Source organism: Ptiloglossa arizonensis, chromosome 10 (genome assembly GCF_051014685.1).
Source record: "Ptiloglossa arizonensis isolate GNS036 chromosome 10, iyPtiAriz1_principal, whole genome shotgun sequence".
NCBI lineage: Eukaryota > Metazoa > Arthropoda > Insecta > Hymenoptera > Colletidae > Ptiloglossa > Ptiloglossa arizonensis.
Window position 1 is genome coordinate 16077747 of NC_135057.1, and position 20805 is coordinate 16098551.

Below are 20805 nucleotides of genomic sequence, written 5' to 3' on the forward strand. Positions count from 1 at the left end.
CAAATTTTTTAATCATCATCGGTCCCGTTCGTCTTAACGCGCTCGCGAAATTTGTCCCCCCACCCCCCGTCCGAAGAAACGGCGTTTCTTTTTTCTTTTTTTTTTTTCCGAAACTCGCGAAACTTTTTAATCGCGGTGCAACACTCGACGCTTCTGCGTTCGATGCCCGACAAAGAGTTACTTTTAGTGGTGCGCGTTGCGAAGCGCGAACTCTGACTCGCGCCGCTAGACTTTTTACAAAGGAGACTACTCTTCTCGTCGTTTGGAACGACTCGGAATCTCTTGGTTCTCGAGGTCGTGTTATTAAATTTAGTATTCGCGAACCGCGAGTTCTCGCGCCGCTGTCCAAAAATCCTGATCGGAGAGCTCAACGAGCGTGCATCCGGGAACGAAGAAGCGAGATTTCGGAGACATTTTTAGAATCGGGCTCGACGCTTCGCAACGCGACGCGCGAAAACCGATCAAGAGCGTAGCGTTTAAGATACGCAACTCGTTCGAGCGTTTTCCTCAACGAACGACGATCATCGCGTTTTCAAAGTGCGTATGTAGGTATGTATGTATGTATGCAGCGTGCATGTGTGTGTATGTGTGTGGTATGTGCGCGGGTGTGCGATTTCGACAGCGCGAGAGTAATCGAGGGAGCGAACATTTGATATTCGAAGAAATTTTACACGCGCGTAGATTTACTTTACATTAGAGTGCGAAAACTTGTGTTTTTTTTTTATATATATATTTTTTTTTTTTTTTTTTTTTATTTCTTTTTTAAATCGGGACACGTGGAATTTCGATGAATTTTTGGGCGTCTCTCAGGTGCATGAAAATCGGCGGTGACAATGAATGTTTACTCGCTTTTTCGCGCAACGGTCATCCTCATATTGTACCGTTTATTTGGTAGTTCTACCATGTAAAACCATTTATATTTGCATATGATTAATATGTTTTACTTATAACACTTTAGCGTTCGACGTTATTTCGCATCTTGGTCCGTCCATTCCATCCTTCCCGAAAAAGTCACACGGAACAGCCGAGGAGCTGGACTCGGTACGATAAGACGAGGTACTCGCTGAAGTGTAATCGAATTCAAACGATGAAATAAATTTATATATTTTTTCATTCGCGCGTAATTCGGTACACAGTCGTACAGATTTTCGCACGAGGCGGGCACCGTCACTGCGTTCGATCCGTGAGCGGGAAATGGAAAAAATTAGTTGCTCCGGACAGCTATCTTTTTCGTCGGTGCGGGTCACGAAGGACTCCGTTACCGATCGCGAGTCACCGCGCTCCGATGGTCGATAGTCGCGGTGGCGTATTTGCGTCAGCATCGAGGTGAGTACGAGCGGGAATATAGTCGAGAGTATCGGTGTCGGTCGAATTTCGGTCTCACGGTGCATACACGGTCGTTACCTACACTGTTCCAGATAACAGGATCGCAGCGGAGTGGAATTAACGCTCGATGTTGGAAACGGTAGCGGGGTTGCGAGGAGCTCGAAATCGCCGGGAGCTGGATAGTCGTTGTCAGCCGCGAAATTACGGATCGGAAAGAAAACCGTGAGAATCGCTTGTTTCCGATTGGTCGGTAACATTGTTGCGATACTGGAGAATCGGTGGCGCGTGCATCGCCGCGCGCGACCAAGCAACCTTTCCAATTGGCATCGCGCATCGGGTAGCGAGCTCGCGCGCCGCATTGCACGGCTGCAGTCGAGTCATTATGCAGGTACTGCCTGTCACTTCTACTCGCCGTAACCGCAGACCGACGTTGACTATCGTCGAGTTACCCGCTCGTTCGGTTCTCGACGGTTTCGTCCTCCGACACGGCGGTCAACCACCGAATACGTTCCGTCTCGTTCGAACCCGATTTCTAACGCGCTTCGAGATACGCTCGTTGCCCGTAACCGATTTCACGAGTTTTCATTTTTCCCCGTAAGAGACTTCCGGTCCGATGGATCTTCGACCGTGCAAACGCTTCGAATCTCGCGCTCGACGATCGCGTCCAATTCCTAGAAACGTGCGGACTTCCTTACGGTGGACACGGATGGACATCTTTACGGTTTGCGTTTTCGGTGGTAGAAACGATCAGGAATAGTTTCACGAACGAATTTACACGGAGAATCGAATTCGTTTCGGGTTGCATCGAAAGATAGAACGGTCCCGATCGCGACGAAGAAACTCGATCGAATTTGCAATAATTTTCCGCGTCGAACGTTCACCGATTCTTTCGACGAATTGGCGTCGATCTAGGTGATTGCCGAGAATCCGGACTACCGAGAGAAACGTACGTTTTCGCGTCTCGTTATCCTCGTCCGCGACTAGGCGGTAATTAACGTCGGAATACGAGCTTTCGTTTATATTCTCGAGGATTTCTTCGACGATCCAGTATTCGCGAACAACCTCGTCCGATTACTCGCGTAACTGCTGACTCGAGTTCTCCGGCAACCGACGTAGCCCGTTCGACCGTCCACCGGAACTTCCACCACCACCGGATATACTCCGGTCCGACCGAGCTCGGGTTCGTTCCATCAAGTCTCACCGTTTCTGGCCGACCAGCAATTTTCTTTCTCCGACTCGTTAGCGTCGCCGTAATGCGCCGCGTAACTTTGACTTTGTTCGTTTCCCGCGTTTTTCTTTTTCTTTTCTTCTTTTTTTTTGCTTTCCTTTCGTTTTCCTTTTCGTTCGTTTCGACATCTCGGGTAGCGATCCCGCGTACTCCGTTCCGAAAGGAATCGTCGGTGGTTGGGCAGCGTCCAATCGTCGTTGGCTCCGACGCGAACAATTACGATCCGCGCGGCTATAAACACCCGTTTAATATCGCGCGTCAATATTAGGCAGTCGCTATTTAACGCGGCCAATCGAATCGCGATTACGCGCCGGCGGACGCGTTTTTCGCCGACGGCGGAATATCGGATTTTCGAAACGTCGCGATGGGAATTAATAATACCGTTTGCCGCGGCATTATGCGACGCATTACGATCGTTCGTCGCCCCGTGAATTTCCCCGGGTCGCGCTTCCTAATTGATAACGTTCGATCCGTGGACGACGATAACGGGCGTGACGCTCCGTCGAGCGGAACGTCCGCGCCGCGCGGAAACTTTTCCGTTTCGTCTGTTCGGCGATCGGCTACTTGCTCGATTCGTCGCTCGCTCGAGTACGGAGGATCTCGTAACGCGTCGCGGTTGTCGAAACCACCTCGTCGAGAAGCAGCGGCGATAGACCGACGAATAATTGACGACGGACTCGAGCCAGGGGCGGTCGCGAAACGATGAAAATTTCACGGTCCTCCGTCGATCGATCGCGGTCCTCCGTCGAGTTCGAGTTTCGACCGGAGGGACCTCGCTCGTTTCGAGACCGCCGCGCGTCTTTCTCGCCCCGAGATACGGAAAAACGCGAGATCGGTCGCATCGGGTAGATGGCGTTCGAGCGAGCGAACGAACATCGAGACGCTCGATAAAGACGATTCTCTTACGTGAAGCGACGTTTCTCAGCGGCCGAACGAAACACCGACGACCGAAGGTAAACGGAGAGATCTTGGCTCGTCGTCGGAGTTAGCGGACGACGGTAAGCCACGATTGCAGCAGGAATTGGAAAGAACGTTCCTTCGATTCGTTGGTTCGTCGACGACCGTTAGAACGACGGTCGTGGTTCTCGATTCGCTAGGAGTTACCCTCCGACACCCTCCGAGCGATCAATTCGTTTCCGATCGGTTCGCGGATTCGCGCGATCGCGACCCGCGCCGACGAAGCTTCGCGGGTATCGGTGCGACGAACCCTCGGGAAAGGGTCGAGGGTCGTGGCGGGTGTTTCCGCGTAACCGACCTCGACGAACCGAGCGAAAGGAGGCCAGGAACGACGCGCGCGACGAACGAGGGTCGGCCAGGAGGGTGTTCGACCGCTCGGGTTCTCTCGGATCCGTTCGAGCGTCGCCGGGGTTTCGCGAACCGCCGTGGCGGGTCGACTGCGTGCTCGACCGAGAGACAGAGCCAGGCAACGGAACCACGAACACCGACACCGACACCGGGCCGGGGTCGAGCTCGCGGATCCCACGGAACACGTGGTAGCAAGGTGCAACGACCCGGCCCTCCGCCGCGAGTACGCGCGCGGAACGCCGCTACGCTCGTCGAGGGTCGATTCGTGTGTAAAACGAAATCGGAAAGAAGTCCCGCGCTGGCGAGGACTCCCGTAGGGTAAAAATTCGGTCGCGATCTCGCGAGCTCACGGGTGCGCTCTCGTCGAGGTATCGCGTTAACGCGCACGCAAGCTCGCGCAGAAGGTGTCGCGCGCGAGGTTCCACGGGATCGAGGGTAGGGGCTGGAGCAGCGAGCGGGTCGGCGAGTGGTGGGGGTGGTCGAGTCGGTGAGCTAGGAGAAGGACGGAGGGGGGTAGCGCGCGCGGCCGTAGCTCGTACGCGATGCGGTGTCGTCGTCATTGGGCGTCGCGACACCGTGGCGACGCGGTCTCGGCTCGGCTCGGTAGTAGACTCGGTAGGCGAGCACGCGCGCGCCAAGTGAGCGTCTCGGGGACGCTACACGAGGAGACCAGCACCGAGTGCCCGCGACCGTTATTCGCCGACTCGATCCCACGCGTGGATCGCTACGGGTTCGCGATACCGTCCTCCCTCTCCGCCGAACCCGAAACCGAACCCGAACCCGAACCCGAACCCGAATCACCAACCGGTCACCCTTCGCGCGAGTGAGATCCCTCGGGGATTCGTTCCCGAGCGGAGAGGAATACGAGTTGGCCCGCGGAGAGGATGCTCGGCGGCTCGGGATTCGGTTGAGATCGGCCCTCGATCTCCTCGTTCGCGATGTTCGCGATCGCGATCGCGGGAGAAGCGTGAACGGACGCGGAGTTTCGGGTAGTGCGCGCGCGCTCCTCGACGACGAGGACGACTACGGCAACGATCACGGCGGCGGCTGCGACGACGACGACGACGACGACGACGACGACGACGACGACGACGACGACGACGACGACGACGACGACGACGACGGTGGACTCTCGCGCGAAAGGTACGACGGAGGAGGACCGTATCGTCGGCGGTGGACGTCGAGCTCTATCACGACGAGCGAAGGTGGAGAAAGTGGCGACGGCGACGGCGACGGCGGCGGTGGCGGTGGCGCGCGATGAGACGGACGAGGAGAGGATGTCGCGCGGACGCCACGGATTTGGTCGTCGTGGTCGTCGTCCGGGTGTCGGCCGATCGGCCCTCCGAGAGCCCCGGGATCCTAGCAGGCTGAACAGGATCGGACTCATGGTGCGCGATGATCCGATGGAACGAGTGATGCCACGTGTACTCGGTAGGCTGCTAGCGCGCTCGACGCTGCTGACGAGCGTCGCCGCGGCGCTCGTGGTGCTCTCGTGCTGCTCAAGGTGCGCTCGCGCCAGCGAATTTCCCGAGAGGGAGTGCTGCGACCTGATATTCCCGATTCCAGAGCCGACCGGCAAATTTACATCCGCGCCGACGCCTACAGGCAGAAGCGGTGAGTTCGATTCACCGATATTTATCCACGGACGATCTTACGCCACTCGCGAGCTGGCTCACCGATTACGGTGTCCGTCGCCCCTCGAGGAGCTTCGAAATTTCCGCGAAGATCGCGATCGACGCTCGTTCGTAACTTTTCGAGCGGGCGCGAGACCGACGTAAACAATTGCGACGGTGGAATTACGATGCATCTGTAAACTTTCGAAGACGCTCGTTTCGACGGACATCGATGATTGGACGGAGAGCGATAATCGTGCGTAGCTAGATACGCGGAGCGGCGAGCGCGTTTCGCCAGCCACTGGCCGGCCACCCGTTACAATTTCCACGGAGGGACGGGCGGATTATTAATTCAATTAGGATCGGTTATTAATTCAACAAGGACGGTTTATCGGCGCTGGTTAATTCGGGCGGGTAAACGAGTTTTCCCGGTGTCCAGGGCGCGAGTCGCCCTCGAATCTTCTTCCGCGTTTCGATCTCTCTCCCGATCGAGGCTCGTTCGGGCCTCGAAAGGTTCGGACGGTGTCGTTTCTGGCGAATGTTATCGGGAACGATGCTCGAGCTAGGCAAAGGGAGGGTGGACGTCGTCGACCGCGGTCGTTTCGACTTTGAGCGGAATCGAGTTCGATCGAGGTCGGCCGCGATCGAAGGTTATCCACCGCGTCTATAGCTCGGGAGTAAGTTTCAGGGGTGGAAGTCGTTTATACCTCGACGGAATTCCTCGGTGGCGAAATATCGGCTACGTGTTCGCGGAGCGTTAATAACGAAAGACGATCGGCCTCGTCGACGTTTTATATCCCTCCGGCCTCTCCTTCGCGCGCCCCGTCCCGCGCGAAGGTCGAGGGCGGACCGACCGACCGACTCGGTTACTTTCTTTCGTACCTGGTCTCGTTCTCTCGGCGAAATTCGGTAAACGGAATTAACCTTCGAACGCGGCCACGGTCTCGAAACCGCGACGCGTTTACTCTTCGATCCGTGAACGCGGGGAGGTCTCGGCGAGGGTAAAACGGTAAAGAGCGCCCGTGGAAAACGGCGAACCGTGAAAAGCCGAGGCACGAAGCCGTGGCGAAACGGAAGGCGACAGCGCGTCGCCCAAGGAATCCTTCTTCGGAAAAAGACGCGGGTGCGGGCGCGGCGCGGGTACGGATGCGGGCTCGCGGCCTCTCCGAAAGCGGAGAAAGATTTTCCAAGAGCTCGCGCTCCCTTCGAGCCGCGCAGGCCGTCCTTCTTCTCCGCGGTGGCCGGCTTAAATGTCGCGAGTCGGACGAAAAAGAGAGAAGGGAAAAACGGTGGAAAAATGCGGAAAAGACACGCGGAAGGGAGAACCCGGAGGACGGCTCGGAGAAAAAGGAGGCGCGCACGCCGCGGAGAAAAAGAAAAGAGGGGAGACCGAGAGAAGTGGCCCATTGACGTTAAATCGCACGGTGGAGGCGCTTTTAAACGTCCTCGGTGTTTTCGCGCGACCTACTTTTTGCCAGCCGCACCGTAACGAGCTTGCTTTCGAATAAATTCGAAGTATCTTCGAGCCGACGCGACCCGCTACGTTTACCCCTTTCGCGGGAACTGCCATGTTTTTTGGCATACGCGCCCGACGTTCCAACCCTCGCCTCGCCCCGCCCCGCCCCGCCCGTTCCATCGCGGAACGATCGACCGTGAACGCGGCCCGATTCGTTCGCGGACGATTTTTCTTCGACCCTGTTCGCCTCCCCTCGATCCGGAAGTGGTCGTTCCCTCGCGAGGCGCGTACGCACGGTTTCCTCGCCGTGGGCGTTGCGCCTCTCGAGACGAGGAGTCCGGTGACTCCGGCACGGTACACGGAGGGTCAACGAGGCGCGCTCGCCTTCTTTTCAACGCGAGGGATTCAAATCTCGCGGAGGTTCTCGCGAACGGGGTCTCGCGTCCTCAGAAATTACGAGACGGGTAAGAAACCAACGAGTCGAACGATACCCGCGTCTCGAAGCATCGCGTTCCTTTATCGTTCGATTCTCCTCGGAAATGATCCAACCAGCTTCGATTCGAGGTATTCCATTTCCGAGCGACCGCGCTCGTATCCCGGGATCTTGGCTCGCCGATCGAAGAGACGCCCGCGCGAGTTTCGTGCCGGTTGAACCGTTGTCCGTCGAATCGCTCGAATCCGAGCTCGATGGATATTTACGGTGCACCGTGATCGATCGATCCGCGCCCGGAAGATCGAACGCATCGGAGAACGCTATTTACGTTCTCGCGAGCCGTATCGGTCCTGCCGTTGCCGTTTATAACGCCGATTCCGGTAAGGATTTAGTTCCGGGCAGCGTAGTTCGCGGGAGCATCGAGGCGGTAAATTTCACGAACCGTTCGATTTGCGGGAGAGTCCATGAATCCGTAAAACGGACGTACACGGTTTTTGCGCCGCGCGGTAAAGATTCTCGGCGATCTCGCGTCTCGGAAGGGAGCTATTCTTTCGAAACTGCGACCTTGCGAATCCTCCGAATCGTCCTCGACGATTAGACGCCAAGATCGCGGCCGTTAAAATGGAAAAACAAAGAATACGGTATCGAGCGACGGAAAGTAAAATTAAGCGCACGGTACGGTTACGCGGCGTTATTAACCTAGCCTTGAAAACGATATAATAAGAGCGCGATAAAGGAGCAAAGAACGAGAGAAAGAGAACAGCGGAGAACGAGAGTAAACGCGTACGGTTTTGTTCTCGGCCGGTGGGACGCAACCGTGTCGGCGAACCAACCGGAAAGGGACGTATCGAGAATCGTACGTGGATCTCGTTCGTTCCTTTCCATCGATCGAGACGACGAGATTTCAAAGAGGATTCCGGTAACGCGGTATTCGATCGAGTTACGGTTCGATTTACCCGGCCGTGGTTTTTCGTAATTAATTATCGAAGGAAATTTCGTTATCGAAAATAAATTCCAGGCTCGGGTTCGTTTTTACGGCACCGGCGAGCGCGCTCGTTCCGCTTTAAAGGTCCCGCGTTCGTCGAGGTTCGAACCTCGGGAAAGAGGCAACCGAGCGCGTTCTCTCCGTCGAGTCGAGCTCGGCGATTCTTTGAGTTTTTCGAGCGTTCCCTTTTGCCACGAGCGACGTACAAACGTTCGTTAAATAATCGCTCGGACGGTTCGCGTATCGCTCGTCGCGTCGATCGCGATCGTCCAAGGTTTATCGTCTCCTCTGACCCACAGGTCGATTCGTCGTCGTCGTCGTTCTCGTTCCCGTTCCCGGCTTTCTTATTTCGTTTCACTCGACCTGGTTTCTCTCCCGCCCACCGATTCGCCCGTCTTGGCTGCGCCAACCTTTCGAAGGACTCGTTATTACTACTTGTATCGCGGCAAAGGGAACACCTCGAATTACGCGGATCCTCGTCAAAGAAATGACTAATTAATTGGTCGGCAACCTCGGGCCTCCTTGACCCGATACGCGGTTCCCTTTGAACTCGACCTACCGACGCGACCTCGATCGTCGAAACGGTTCGCGGCTGCTCGATCTCGACGACGTTTTCTCTCCGTAAGTACAACGACCACGATCACAACGAGGACGAGGACGCTATAGTATTCGTCCCGTACCGAAAATACGCTTCGCACCGTTTCTCGCGGTAATCCGTGTCCATTTGTCGGTTCCGGTCCCGGACGGTCGCATCGAAGATCGATGGCACCGAGCGTGGAAATTTCGCGGAACGTTGCTGGGGTTCCTTCGACCGAGCGAGAGAAATCGGGACGGTCCAATTATCCTCGGTACGATTCGATTAAACGACCGTGGGATCTTGAGAGACCACGGGACTGGTTTCGAGGCGGCGCTTTGTACGTACTGTACGTCCTACGTACGGTTCTCGAGCGAAAAACGGAGACGGACGCGCTTAATCCTCCAAAGTATTTCCCGTCGGGGCACGAAATTAATTCCGCGATCGTTAATCACGCGAGGACGACGTTTCGCGCGCACCGAGGAATCGACTTTCAACCGGCGCCGACGTTACTCGCGTGAACCAGCGACGAACGGCGCATTCCACGCGAGCAGTTTCTTCGACGTCACGCGCGAATACACGCGCCCACTTTTTCGCACCTCGAGCGTTCGCGCGAGCTTCCGTCGCGTTGGACGAAGAGCACCAAAGGTTCTGGGTTTTTTTATGTACTCGAGTAGACGCGACGAACGTTCGAGAGTGTCGGTTTTTGTTAACGACGCGTACGGTTAAAGAGAACGAGCGCGTACGGTGTCCTCGGACGCGTATCGGAGCGCTACGGTGAAACTTGGGCGCAATTGGCGAGATTTTTCCTTTGGCCGTGCACGGGTCGGCGGTAATTTTTTAACGAAATTCGCGTCACCGGCGCGCGTGATCAGCGGGAATGGAAATTAACCGAATCGCGTCCGAGGCTCGTCGGTCGCGTTCGAAAAACCGCGGCCACGGTCGGCCACTCCGCGCGACGCTCTCGTTTCCGCGCGCATAAATTTTCCCGCTAGGTACGGAGCGGAGGATCGTTCGTATTTCGAAACTCTCGCACGGTCCGCGCGTTATTCTCGTTCCCGCGTAAATCGATTCGTTTCAGGGACGAAGCGACGGAGTCGTCGGACGCGAGAGCGCCGGAGAAAAGGGTAAATAACGTTCCGAGGAAACCAATATCGAGAGACGGAAGTTTCCCGCTCGCGCGACAGTTCTACGACGGAACCGCGGTAGATACAAAGGACGGTCCAACGGTTCCGTAACTCCCATCGATCATCCGGGGAATATTACGTTCGAAAAATTTCATCCGGCTCCAAGAACAATATTATTTATCCCCGTGTATCCGAGGACGCGTTGCGTCCGTTCCGGATACGAATATTCGTGCCTCGATATCGATTCCCCGCGTTCTCTCCGCGACCCGGGTGTTTCTTTTTTCCCCGTCGATCGAGAGGACAGCTGGATCCTCCCGAAACGTTTCCTCCTGGACGGTTTTCGAGTCGTTTGTGCGTCTTCGATCGCGAGGGTGTTCCTCGATTAGCGAAAGTCGGGATCGAGTTCGAAACGAGATCGATGCGTCCGCTTTAAAAGGCTCGCGCGTTACCCCGAATTCGATACGCGTTCCGGCTCGAACGAGCGCAAAATTGAAATGGTCGTTTCCGTTGCGCTCTCCCGTTTGTTCGTCGCTAAAAAAAAATCGACCGGGCTCCCCTGTTCGGCGCGGAAGCGGTAACAGGTTCGTCCGCGTTTCCGTCGCGTCGATAATTGTTCGCCAGAGTATATTTTCGTTCGAGCCGGGACTGCTTCGACCCGGGAACGATATCGAAACGTCGGGATCGCGAAGCGCAGAAGCGAGTTCGACGAGCACGGTGCGCGGACCACCGATCGGACGCGGTAAAATTAGTTTCGAAAGGAAACCGGATCGGTGTTGCACGGTCTTCGGAACCGTCGTTTCCCGAGAGGCCCTCGAAATTCGAGGATCGCTCGTTCGGTGTTTCGCTGGCCGTAAACCGGCCGGAAATAACGGAGCGGAGCGGAGCGGCCGGTCTCGCGTTAAGGGATAAGAAATACGAGGGTGGCGGCGACGATGTTACCTGGAAGTCGACTTTCCCCGGTACCACCGCGCAAACGAGAGACCCGGACCGAGTTTTTTTTTTTTACGGGCACGACGCTCGTGAAACACGCACCGTGAAACGTCGCGTAACGCCGCGTCAACGAGCGATCGTTCGCGAGGCTGACTCGCTGGCACCCTTCTCGTCGAGGACCGAAACGATCGTAGCTCCTACGGCTGGACGATTTTCGCGCCGAATCGCGATAAAACGACTCCTCGCGAACTCGTTTCTCGACCCTACGCGCGGACCGTCCGACGGAGGAAATTTTCTCGACCGGTTCTCTCGTTTATCGAGGGGTCCTCCTCGTGGTTCGTTCGCGACGAAGAAACGAGGGTTCGGTACGGCGCGGTCGTTCCAGGAGTTTCGATCGAAACGGAGAGGAGAAATTAGCGGCGGGCGTTCCGCTGCTTTGTTTTCGGTAGCGGGGCCGGAAGGGAATCTTTCCGGCACATCGGGGCGAAGTAATCTACCGCCGTGGACGGTAATCCTTTGATCGGCGAACGGATATATAGGTTATCGGGTTTCTGGGTTAGCAGAGATTAATAGCGGAGAAATAATACGAAACAGCGTACCGCTAAAAGGGAGCAATTATCGCGTTCGCGGCCCGCTCGGTTTCGATTCCGTCGGCTTTAAGCGCGCGGGTGGGCGCGGGTTACCGACGATTTTTAAATAAATTCACGGCAAACAGGGCACGCGTATCCCTCGGCCTTTGACGCGATTTATCGAGCGTGGTCGTTCGTTCGCTCGCTCCGGGGTCTCTGGCTCGCCGGCCGTACGCCCGCCTTCTGTGAAATGCAATCAGCATCGCAATTATCGACACCGGTACGCCGGCTCGACACACGCCCGCGTATATTTAATTAACCGATCGTCGGTCTCGGCTGTCGTCGAAATACTACCAGCGAAACGATCCGCGCCGAACGAGCTCCACACTTTTCCCGATTCCTCGTGACGAAATCGAGATCGTCTCGGCTTTGCGTTCCTTGGAACGCCATCGTGTTCCAGGAAAATTTGCGAACGGTACGTCCGGAACGAACGCCACCCTCGGCCTTGGCGGTCTTCGACGCGAACGAGCGCGTTCGCAGGCCTTATCGCGGCAAGGGCCGACCACCCGCCGAACCCTTCGGCTCGACTCGCTCGAAAGATCTAATCGCGCGAGGTTGGCCGGCTGCTCGTTCTCGTGCCGTTCGCTCCTATATTCCTGCAACCCGAAACCGCACCCCCGATCCCCGTTCCCGTGTACCCTCGATGCTACCCCGTCACCGATTCCGACGAGATCGAGTTCGATCTTGGACGAGACGGTCCACGAATCGAGGAAACACCGACTTATTGTTAGTGAACTCTTCTCCGGCTCGTTCGAGCACGTTTGTACCATTTCGCGTTGCTCGTTCCTCGACGAACGTTTCCAACGTTTCTCGAGATCCGCACGTTGGATTTTTCCACGCGGTTCCGAGTAGAATCGTCGAAGGCCCCTTTCCTCGAGGTTTCGTCTCGCGCGGGATCGCGTGCAACTCGCAAAGGGACGCCTAATCGGCGGGTCGTTTCGCGATCGACCGACTCGCGACGTCGCGGGGAACGACCACCGAGGACCCAGAGTTTACGCGCGGTTTTTCGCGTTTCACCAAGGGCGCGCGATCGAGGCGCGAGGGCTCGTAGGGAGCCGTTTCTCGATCGATTTTTACGACGGTAGACCGACCGTGGAGAATCGCGAACGCATGGTCGTCCAGCGAATCGAAAATCGGGGAAACGACCGGTACTCTCTTTTCCGTGGAGGGTGCACACCGTCGTATCGGTTTTCTCGACGAAGAATCGCTTTTTCAGCGTCGACCGGCCGTTTTCGATTCGTACCCTTTTCCGTCCAACCGAATATTTTTCCGCGTTCGCTCGAAATTTACAACGGCCGGTTATTAATATTTCCAGCCAGCCCCTCGGCCCGGGGTGGCCACTGGTTCGTGATTTTTTTTTTTTTTTCGCCCAGCGGAGAAAATTCCGCGCGAATTTACGCATTTATTTTATATCTCTTTTTCGGTATTTTTGTTACACGCGCCACGGAACCGGTCGGGTATTTCCCGTTAACCGTAAAACGCTGTAAAAAAAAAGAAGAAAAAAAAACGGTCGAAGCGGACCGCAATTATTCGGCGGTTCCTGGTTTTTAGTTATTCCGTTTTAATTAATTCTTGTTAGCGCGGCGGTGACGGCGATGGCGACAACGACGACGACGACGACGTCGACGACGACGGGGGCATTGTCTCGACGATCGTTGGACGCAAAAACGGAGAGGCGCGGTACGGGCGATAATTGTTTCGTCGCGCGTTACCGCGCACCGACATTTTTTTTTCCTTCCTCGATTTCCCGAGTTTGCGTTTTCGATCGCGCGCACCGACCGGACCGGACCGGATCGATTTCAATCGACGGCACCGATTATCGACCGATCGGTCGAATCTTTGCCCCGCTCGTAAATTCGCCGATTCCGAGCGTACGTCTCAGGTGCGCCGCGAAACAGCGAATAATCGCCGATAGGATTACCGTATTCCCAAAATGCTCGCGGCGCTCGGGACCGCGTTCAGTTTCCTCCGATCGTGGCGCAGCGTCGAGCTTTCGAACGAAAATTTACGGCCCTCTCGTTTTCCGCGAATTTGCGGGAAAAGTGGAATCTCGAAACGGTCGTTCTCTCGGTCGGGAAATTTTCCTACGACGATTTCGCTCGGAGAATCGAGCTTCCGACGGTCAACCGAATCGTTCTCTGCGCGCGTTGAAGTTCCCGGCGTAGCTAAAAGGAAACGGAGAAACCGCGGCGAGTATTTTCGGGCGGGAATACGCGACGGACGTTGAGGCGGATTACGCGAAGCGCGGGGAATCCGCTCGCGTTCGATCGGCCGAGCAACGAGAGTAACAACGTCTTAGCGTCGTTCTCGGGTCAATTCGGCGGCCTTACGGCCTTGGTTGCACCGACCGACTCGTAAATAGCGGCTCGTCGACGGATTACCGGCACGAAACGGACAGAATGGGAATAAAATTAAGCTCTCCGGGCACCGTGTCCCCGTTTCCCCGTTTCCCCGTTTCCCCGTTTCCTCGTTTCCCCGTACCTCGCGACGGGGCAAAAGCCACCCTCCGAATTAGTCCTTCGAGTTTGTTTCGACGAATCCGTGGTATCGCGGGCATGGCGCGTCGCCAGACATTCCCGCACCGACGCAATTAGCCGAAGCTTCGTTTTGACGAGATTACGGGTATACACCGACCGGAGTTAATTTCGCGCTCAACGGCGATACGCTCGACGCCTTCCTCGTTCGCGGTTCGCGGAAGGAGGCCACGTTTTTTTTACCGATCTCGAGGAATTCTCGAAAGACCAAACGGACGAAGAGGAAGCGAGCGGGGAAAATGTGGCAGTTCTTGGACGAATGATACGTCAACGTCGATGGCTCCGCGGAATCGGAGGGAATATTCGCAAACGTCGTTAGAGGCCGCGATCGGTGTTCGGAGATCAAAGAGTGTCGGTACACGGAAGATGCTCATCCGTCAACGCCGGCCGCGGAGCGAAAACCGCCTCCACGGTTATCGATTTTCATCGAGTCGCTCGTTTTCCTTTCCCTCTAACGCCCCGTCCCCGGTGTTTCGCGCGATTCGTTTCCCCGGGCGCGGGCGGCGCGGCGAAATTATAAACGAAACGACGGAATCTCGTGACCTCGGGTTCGCGCGGGGCATCGATCGAGCCGACCCCTTCGACGGCCTGCCTCTGCCTCTCTCTCTCTCTCTCTCTCTCTCTCTCTCTCTCTCTCTCTCTCTCTCTCTCTCTCTCCTCTCTCTCTCTCTCCCTCCGCCTCTGCCATTCCCGCTTTCGGTGAATTTCTATTTACCCAGGCATTCCGTGAGCGTCGCCGCTTCGGGAAAATCGAGAGCCTCCCGGAACATCCGGATATTATCGGCTTCCTTGGCGATCCAGGATCGAGCGGGCATCGACCGGTCGATCGACCCCCGGATCGAGCCGAGGGACGGACAACGCGAACCACCGCCACGCGTACCGTTAACGGATCGTTTTCTTTCGCAGCGAGCAACGACTCGCGACGCTACCACCGGCGGGTGTACCGGATAAATGGGTTCGTTCGACCAGTGAACGCAAAGCGATTAGGAATCGTTTCGAAAATTCCTCTTCGGTGTCCGCGTTTACGTTCGAGCGACGAACGGACGAAAACCCGCTCCTCCTCGAAGCGTTCGAGAACGACGGAGAAAGGTCCGGGCGGAGGTTTCGCGGTCCGTTACGTTCAGGGACGATTTCGCGGGTTCGCGTGTCCCGGGGAGTAACGCGGCGGTTCTGGAAATCGGGGTAAACCTCGGGGCTCGCGAGACCACGAATTTGCTCACCTTTGCTCGAGAAAACGTCGAGGCGCGAAGGACGTAGGAAAGGTCGAGCGGCATCGCCTCGCGCCGTTGCTCGTTGGCTCCCTTTGAACTTTCCACGGGCGAAAACTTCTCTCGGAAGATTCTCTCGGGCTCCGTTGAATTTTGCACCGCGACGAGTCACCGGGACTCGCGTTAAATAAGCATACGCGCTCGCTCGCTGCCCCGTTTCCTCCCGCGAGCAACTCTCCCGCCGAGAACGGCTGCTCTTTCGAACGCTCGTCCCCGAATTTTTCGCACGGCTCTTCTCGACGAAGGATGCACCTCGAGTTTCGTCGAGAGTTTCCACGGTGTTTTCCGAATCGAGCTTCTCTCGGGAGAACGATCTGCCAAAGTTCCGCTCGGTGGTGGAATCGAGGCTCGTGACTCGAGCCGGAAGTCGGTGTTCGGGGGCGCGCGAGACTGTTTTCTTTGGCAGGAGCGGAGAGGTTCCGGGTCGCGGTGGGTCGCGGCACGACTCGCGTCGAGGTTGCGTCCTAACCCGCTAATCCGACTGTTGTTCCTGGGACTTTGGAGAGGAGAAGAGAGGAGAGAAGCTTCGACCCAACCCCGAACGAACGATTCCGAGCTAGCCCGGCTCGGCTCGGCTCGACTCGCTCGCCTTTCTCTCTTCCTCTCGAGAGCGCTCGGGTTTCCTCTTCGAGGCTCGATTTAACCAGTCGCCGCCGAACCGATGAAATATGCATCGCGGTTCCGAAGCGTCCGCTTCCGAGCCGCTAATTAGCGGGAAAACCCCCGACAGAGAAGTCCGTTTATCCGAGCCGTTTGCTCCTTTTTCCACCGGCCACCCTTTGACTCTTTCTTCCCTTTAACGGGTTTACCTTTGCTCCCCCGGTTTTCTCTTCGGAGGGGGGGGCTCGAGAGTCGGTGGACCGACGATTTTCGAGCGGCTCGATACTTTTTCGAACTTTTCCCTCGGCTTTTCGGAGTTGGCTCGCGGACCGGGATCTTTGCGCCCCGAACCGTTCGACGGAACGACCGCGCACCGAATTACGCATCGGTCGCGCGGCAACAACTTCCGGCTGCTAATTAGCAGCCAAGACAATGCCGGAAGAACCGACCGTGTCCCCCTTTGTTTCCATTGTCCCTCCCGCGTATTATTCGACCGTCGTAATTGTAGCCGCGATTGCGATCGAAGGGCGCGCAGACGCTGGAGAAAACTTGGAGTCTGTACTTAACGAAACTCCCGCGTACCGAGACAACGCGTCGTTTCGCCGCGAATTTAGACTCGAAGCCGCGCCGAACCGAGCCGAGATCCTCGAGTTAATTAATTTTGCCAACGATTTTCACGACGAGAGGAACGATTCCCGACGGAGCGTTACGCGAACGGGTTACGCGCCGGAATAATATTGTTTTTGCGATCGGTCGAGCACGGAACGCGGTACGCTTCGAGAGCGAGCTCTCACGGACCGAGAGACGTCTCCGGCGATTTTAACGCGCAAACCTCCGAACCGCGAGCGATCTTGGAAAAAAATTACGAATCGCCCGAGAGGCTTCCCCACGAAACGGCCGACTTCCGACGCAAACTTTCCGCGAATAAATTAAAAACTCGCGGCTCCCCAACGGACCGGGGAGGACCGCGCGTATACTAATTTCCGAGCGACCTCGCCGCCTTTGAAATACGTGCGCGGCCTTCCGATCGGGACGATTCCACCCCGAACCTACAGTAATTTGTACAGTAATTCGACCGGGTCGTAATACGCTCGATCGTTTCGGAAGATTATACGAAGGAGCGTCGATACGCGAACGTCGACGAAGCTGGAAACAACGAGCGATCGCTTTGTCTCGGAAGAAACTTCGCGACCGTTCGAAGAGATCCCGTCGTAAAAACGAGAGAACGAAACGAAAGAGAAATTTTTACCTCGTCGATCGCCCGAACAACGTCGCGAACGATAACGCTGTAACGGCGTCGTACCGAGAACAAACGCAACGACGATAACCGCATCGTCTCCGTAACGTACGACACGAACCGATGAAACCAAGTACGACGTACGCGCCGAGCCAAAGCTACGTTTTATTATCGATTACGAAGCTGACTCGGTACGCGACGCGACAAAGGGCCACGAGCTACCTCCTCGAAAGCGATAAGGCCAACGGAGAAATTCGACGAACCGTCGAGAGAAGAACGGAATCCGTGCTACGGAAACGGAAAGGAAATTTCGACGATAGACGCGACCCTGGTGGAAAAACGCGAGGTAAAAGTTCGCAGCGTCGTCGTGCACGAAACGGACGCGTTCGCGACGTAACGCTTTCCCGAGAAAAATGAAACGCCATTGTTATCAAACGTGGTTTCGCGAATTAAGCGGAGGAGAACAAGGTCCCAAAGCAGCCGGTTGTCGCAGTGCCGTGGCGCAAGCCGAGTCGCGCTATGCGGCATAATAATTATCGTCCTTCGTTCGTGGCTAACTTTACGGAGTGGAAGTTCGCGCGGGTAACCCAATTGCGAGAAAGCGACGAAGGAGAGGTAAAAAAAGGAACGAAAAAAGGGGGAGAAAAAAAAATGGAAGTTAATGGCTCGCCCCACGAGGCCCGCCGCCCCTGCAACAATTTCCTGATTTCCTGCCGCGGAACTACGGTGAAACATTTCTCCGCGTTTCTCGCAAATCTCGTTCCTCGAAGATCGTCGCGCGATTACGCGGAAGACGTTTCTTCCGTTTGGTCGCGAAGCGGAAGCTCCTCTCGAGAACGGATACCGGAAGGTGGTTCTCGGACGTTGGACGATATCCATGAACGATTTCCTCGCCGAGAGGAGTATCGAGAACTCGCTGATCGACTCGAATTCCAAGCTCGCGCGCGGATAAAGGGCCGGATTAATAAAAACGGACACAAACGGGCGAAACTTTTTCCCTTGTTCGAGCTTCGTCTCGAAATCCTTTATCGCGGCCCGACCGGACCGGACCGGACCGGACCGCACCGGACCGGAGGAAATCCATTTGAGCGTTCGTTCGGTGCGCGGATATATTTAATTATCTCGGCGATGGCGGGACAGAGGATGGCGAAGATAATTCCGGCGAGGGGCAGGGGCCGCGGGGGCCGCGGGGGCTTCGAGTTCCCCGAAACTTTTGCACTCGAACTGCGTTACGACGCCCGGCGGAAAGTATAACTCTCCTGTCTTATTAAATATAGATCTGGCTGGCAATTGGAAGTTAGTTGGTCGTTCCTCTTCCGGGTAGCCGCGCTCGAGCGAGTCGATATTACGCGTTCTTTCCTTCACCGTGGAAACGGATCGTTCGCGATCGAAAACGGGGATCCAAGATCGCCTCCGGTGATCCGGTTCGTCTTCGAGGATCTATTTACCGGCCCGTAACGACGCGACAAAACTGGTAGACGTAATTCGATACGCCGTAATCGTTAATAATTTACGATCCACAAATTGCTAATTATTATTCCAGCCCATCCGGGGACGCAACAATGCGGGCTAGGAGGGCGGGCGAGAGGGTGCGCGGGCTCGTTAGCCGCCGCGAACAAATTCGAGGAAAAAGGAATTTTATATTAATCAACGGCGGACCATATTCAATACGTATCGCGAGTGGTCCGCTCGAATAAATACCTGAAATACCGGTGGTAATTAAAACGGCATCCGGTGGGAGAGCCGGAAAACCACCTCACAGTTCGATTAATATTCCCAGAATCAAATTACAGGGTCAATTTGCGCTTCGAAACCGAACGGTTTTTTTCTTTCGATCGCGTCCGTCCCTTTGCACGCGCCGCGACCGACCCCTCCACGAACAAACATTACCGGTACCGCCAACGGTACTCCCGGATAGCCTCGTCGATGTTTCTTCCGCTTCTTTCGATCGTCGAGACGACCGAAAGGATTTACCTCGAATTTGCGCGCACGAGCCGGAGACGCGCGTCCAAGTCGATCAGCCTCGCGACCCGAAAACCCGCGGGCAGCTCGACCGAGCCTCGTGCCCGCCTCGAGCGACCAGCGATGAGCGCGTACCCAAATTAATTTACGGGCCAGATGCGCGCAAGGTGCCCCGACTTTTCGAGGGACAAGGACGATAACGTAGCGGCGATTTCCTTCTGGAAACGAAGACGTCTCGAGGAGCTTTTATTGATTTACGAACGGGAGGATCTCGTCTCTTCGAAAAGAATTACTCTCGAGGAACGATCGTTCTCGGTACGTTGGAACGATTAACGCGATCGTGGGTCAGGGGTCTCTCCACCCAAGGAGTTTACAACCCCGGATAGGAGCGGTTCGCGATTAAAGCTGCCCGTCGAGTATCACCGGGATAGAAGAAACGAGGGGAACGCGGTTCTGCGAGTAAGTAGAACGTGGACAGCCCGACCGTAAAACGATGGGACCGACCGGCGTCCCGTCGATGCGCATCGATCCCGTCGAATTCGATATCGGTTCGACTCGTCGGAAATAAAAAAGAAAAAAAAGAAAAAGGGGGACGGTAACTCGGATCGAAGGTAATTGGTACGTCGCGGGAAAGTTATCGGTTCGAACGAGCTCGATTTCGAGTAAATTCGGTCTCGAGGAAGACGCGCGTCGTCTTGGCTCGGAAAATCCGAGCGGCGGCATCGGCGGTGAAAGCGGTATCCGGTGTCGTCTCGCTTTCGAGTTCGACGGGACCGCTTTCGAGTCCCGAGGCGTTCGTAATCGGTGGTTGCCGCGCGCTCTTTCATTATGCGGCGTTCTTTTTCGGTCCGCTTTATCTCACGGCCAGAAACTCGCAATTTTCCACCCTCGTTATCGCGCGTGGACGCGCGGCTCGCGTAATTCCTCGAGTGTCTCTTTCGCGGCTCGCGTCACCGCTCGCCTCCCCGAGATTTTCAAAATCCTCTTAACGTCGCGCGCGTTCGACCGCCCCGACGAAAGACGTCGGGACACCGTTTTCGCGGAGTCTTCCGCACCGTGCGCGGAACGAACCGTTTTCCAACGAGACTCGCGTCGATCGCCGCAACCAAACCAACAAACACCTATTTCCTTTCCTACTTCGAACCCCGAGACCTTTGACGCGAACACGAGCAACCTATTTAATTCCACCTGGCCCGGGTATCGCAGAGTTGGCCAAGAAGTCGACGTATCGATTCCGAGGAACGCCGAGTCGATCCGCGGTGGCTTCGATTGCCCTTGGTTGCCCCTGTCCGGAACAACTTTCGAAGAAGCAGCGTAATTGCGAACGCAAATCGTTGCGGTTCGTCGTAGCCCGTACGTCGATTCTTCCTCTGTTCCATCTCCGCGAGAACCACCGCTTTTCGAGTTTTAAAGAGTCGACGATACGGAGCGTCGTAAAATTACGCGCTTCGAACGATACTTTTGCCAATTTTCGCAAAAGAACGTCGAATCGAACGAGTTTCGAATTCTTCGGATAAAGCTTTCGTTCTTTCGTTGGACGCGCTCGGTGTCCTCGGGTCGATATCCTCCCGAACGTATTTAACCTTACGAAACGAAAC

General features: G+C 55.9%; 1 protein-coding gene across 4 annotated transcripts in view; it reads left to right on the forward strand.

Moving 5' to 3' along the window:
• Positions 1 to 4948: 4948 nt before the first annotated feature.
• The window catches only part of Gfrl (Glial cell line-derived neurotrophic family receptor-like), a 168083-nt gene continuing 152226 nt past the window's right edge, over positions 4949 to 20805 (forward strand). For all 4 annotated transcript variants that reach the window (XR_012993504.1, XM_076321820.1, XM_076321821.1 and 1 more), the window contains exon 1: positions 4949 to 5473. Coding sequence is in view for 3 of the 4 variants with exons in the window: in XM_076321820.1 (XP_076177935.1) it covers positions 5137 to 5473 (337 nt within the window). In the remaining variant the exon portion in view is untranslated. The remainder of the gene's footprint in view (positions 5474 to 20805) is intronic.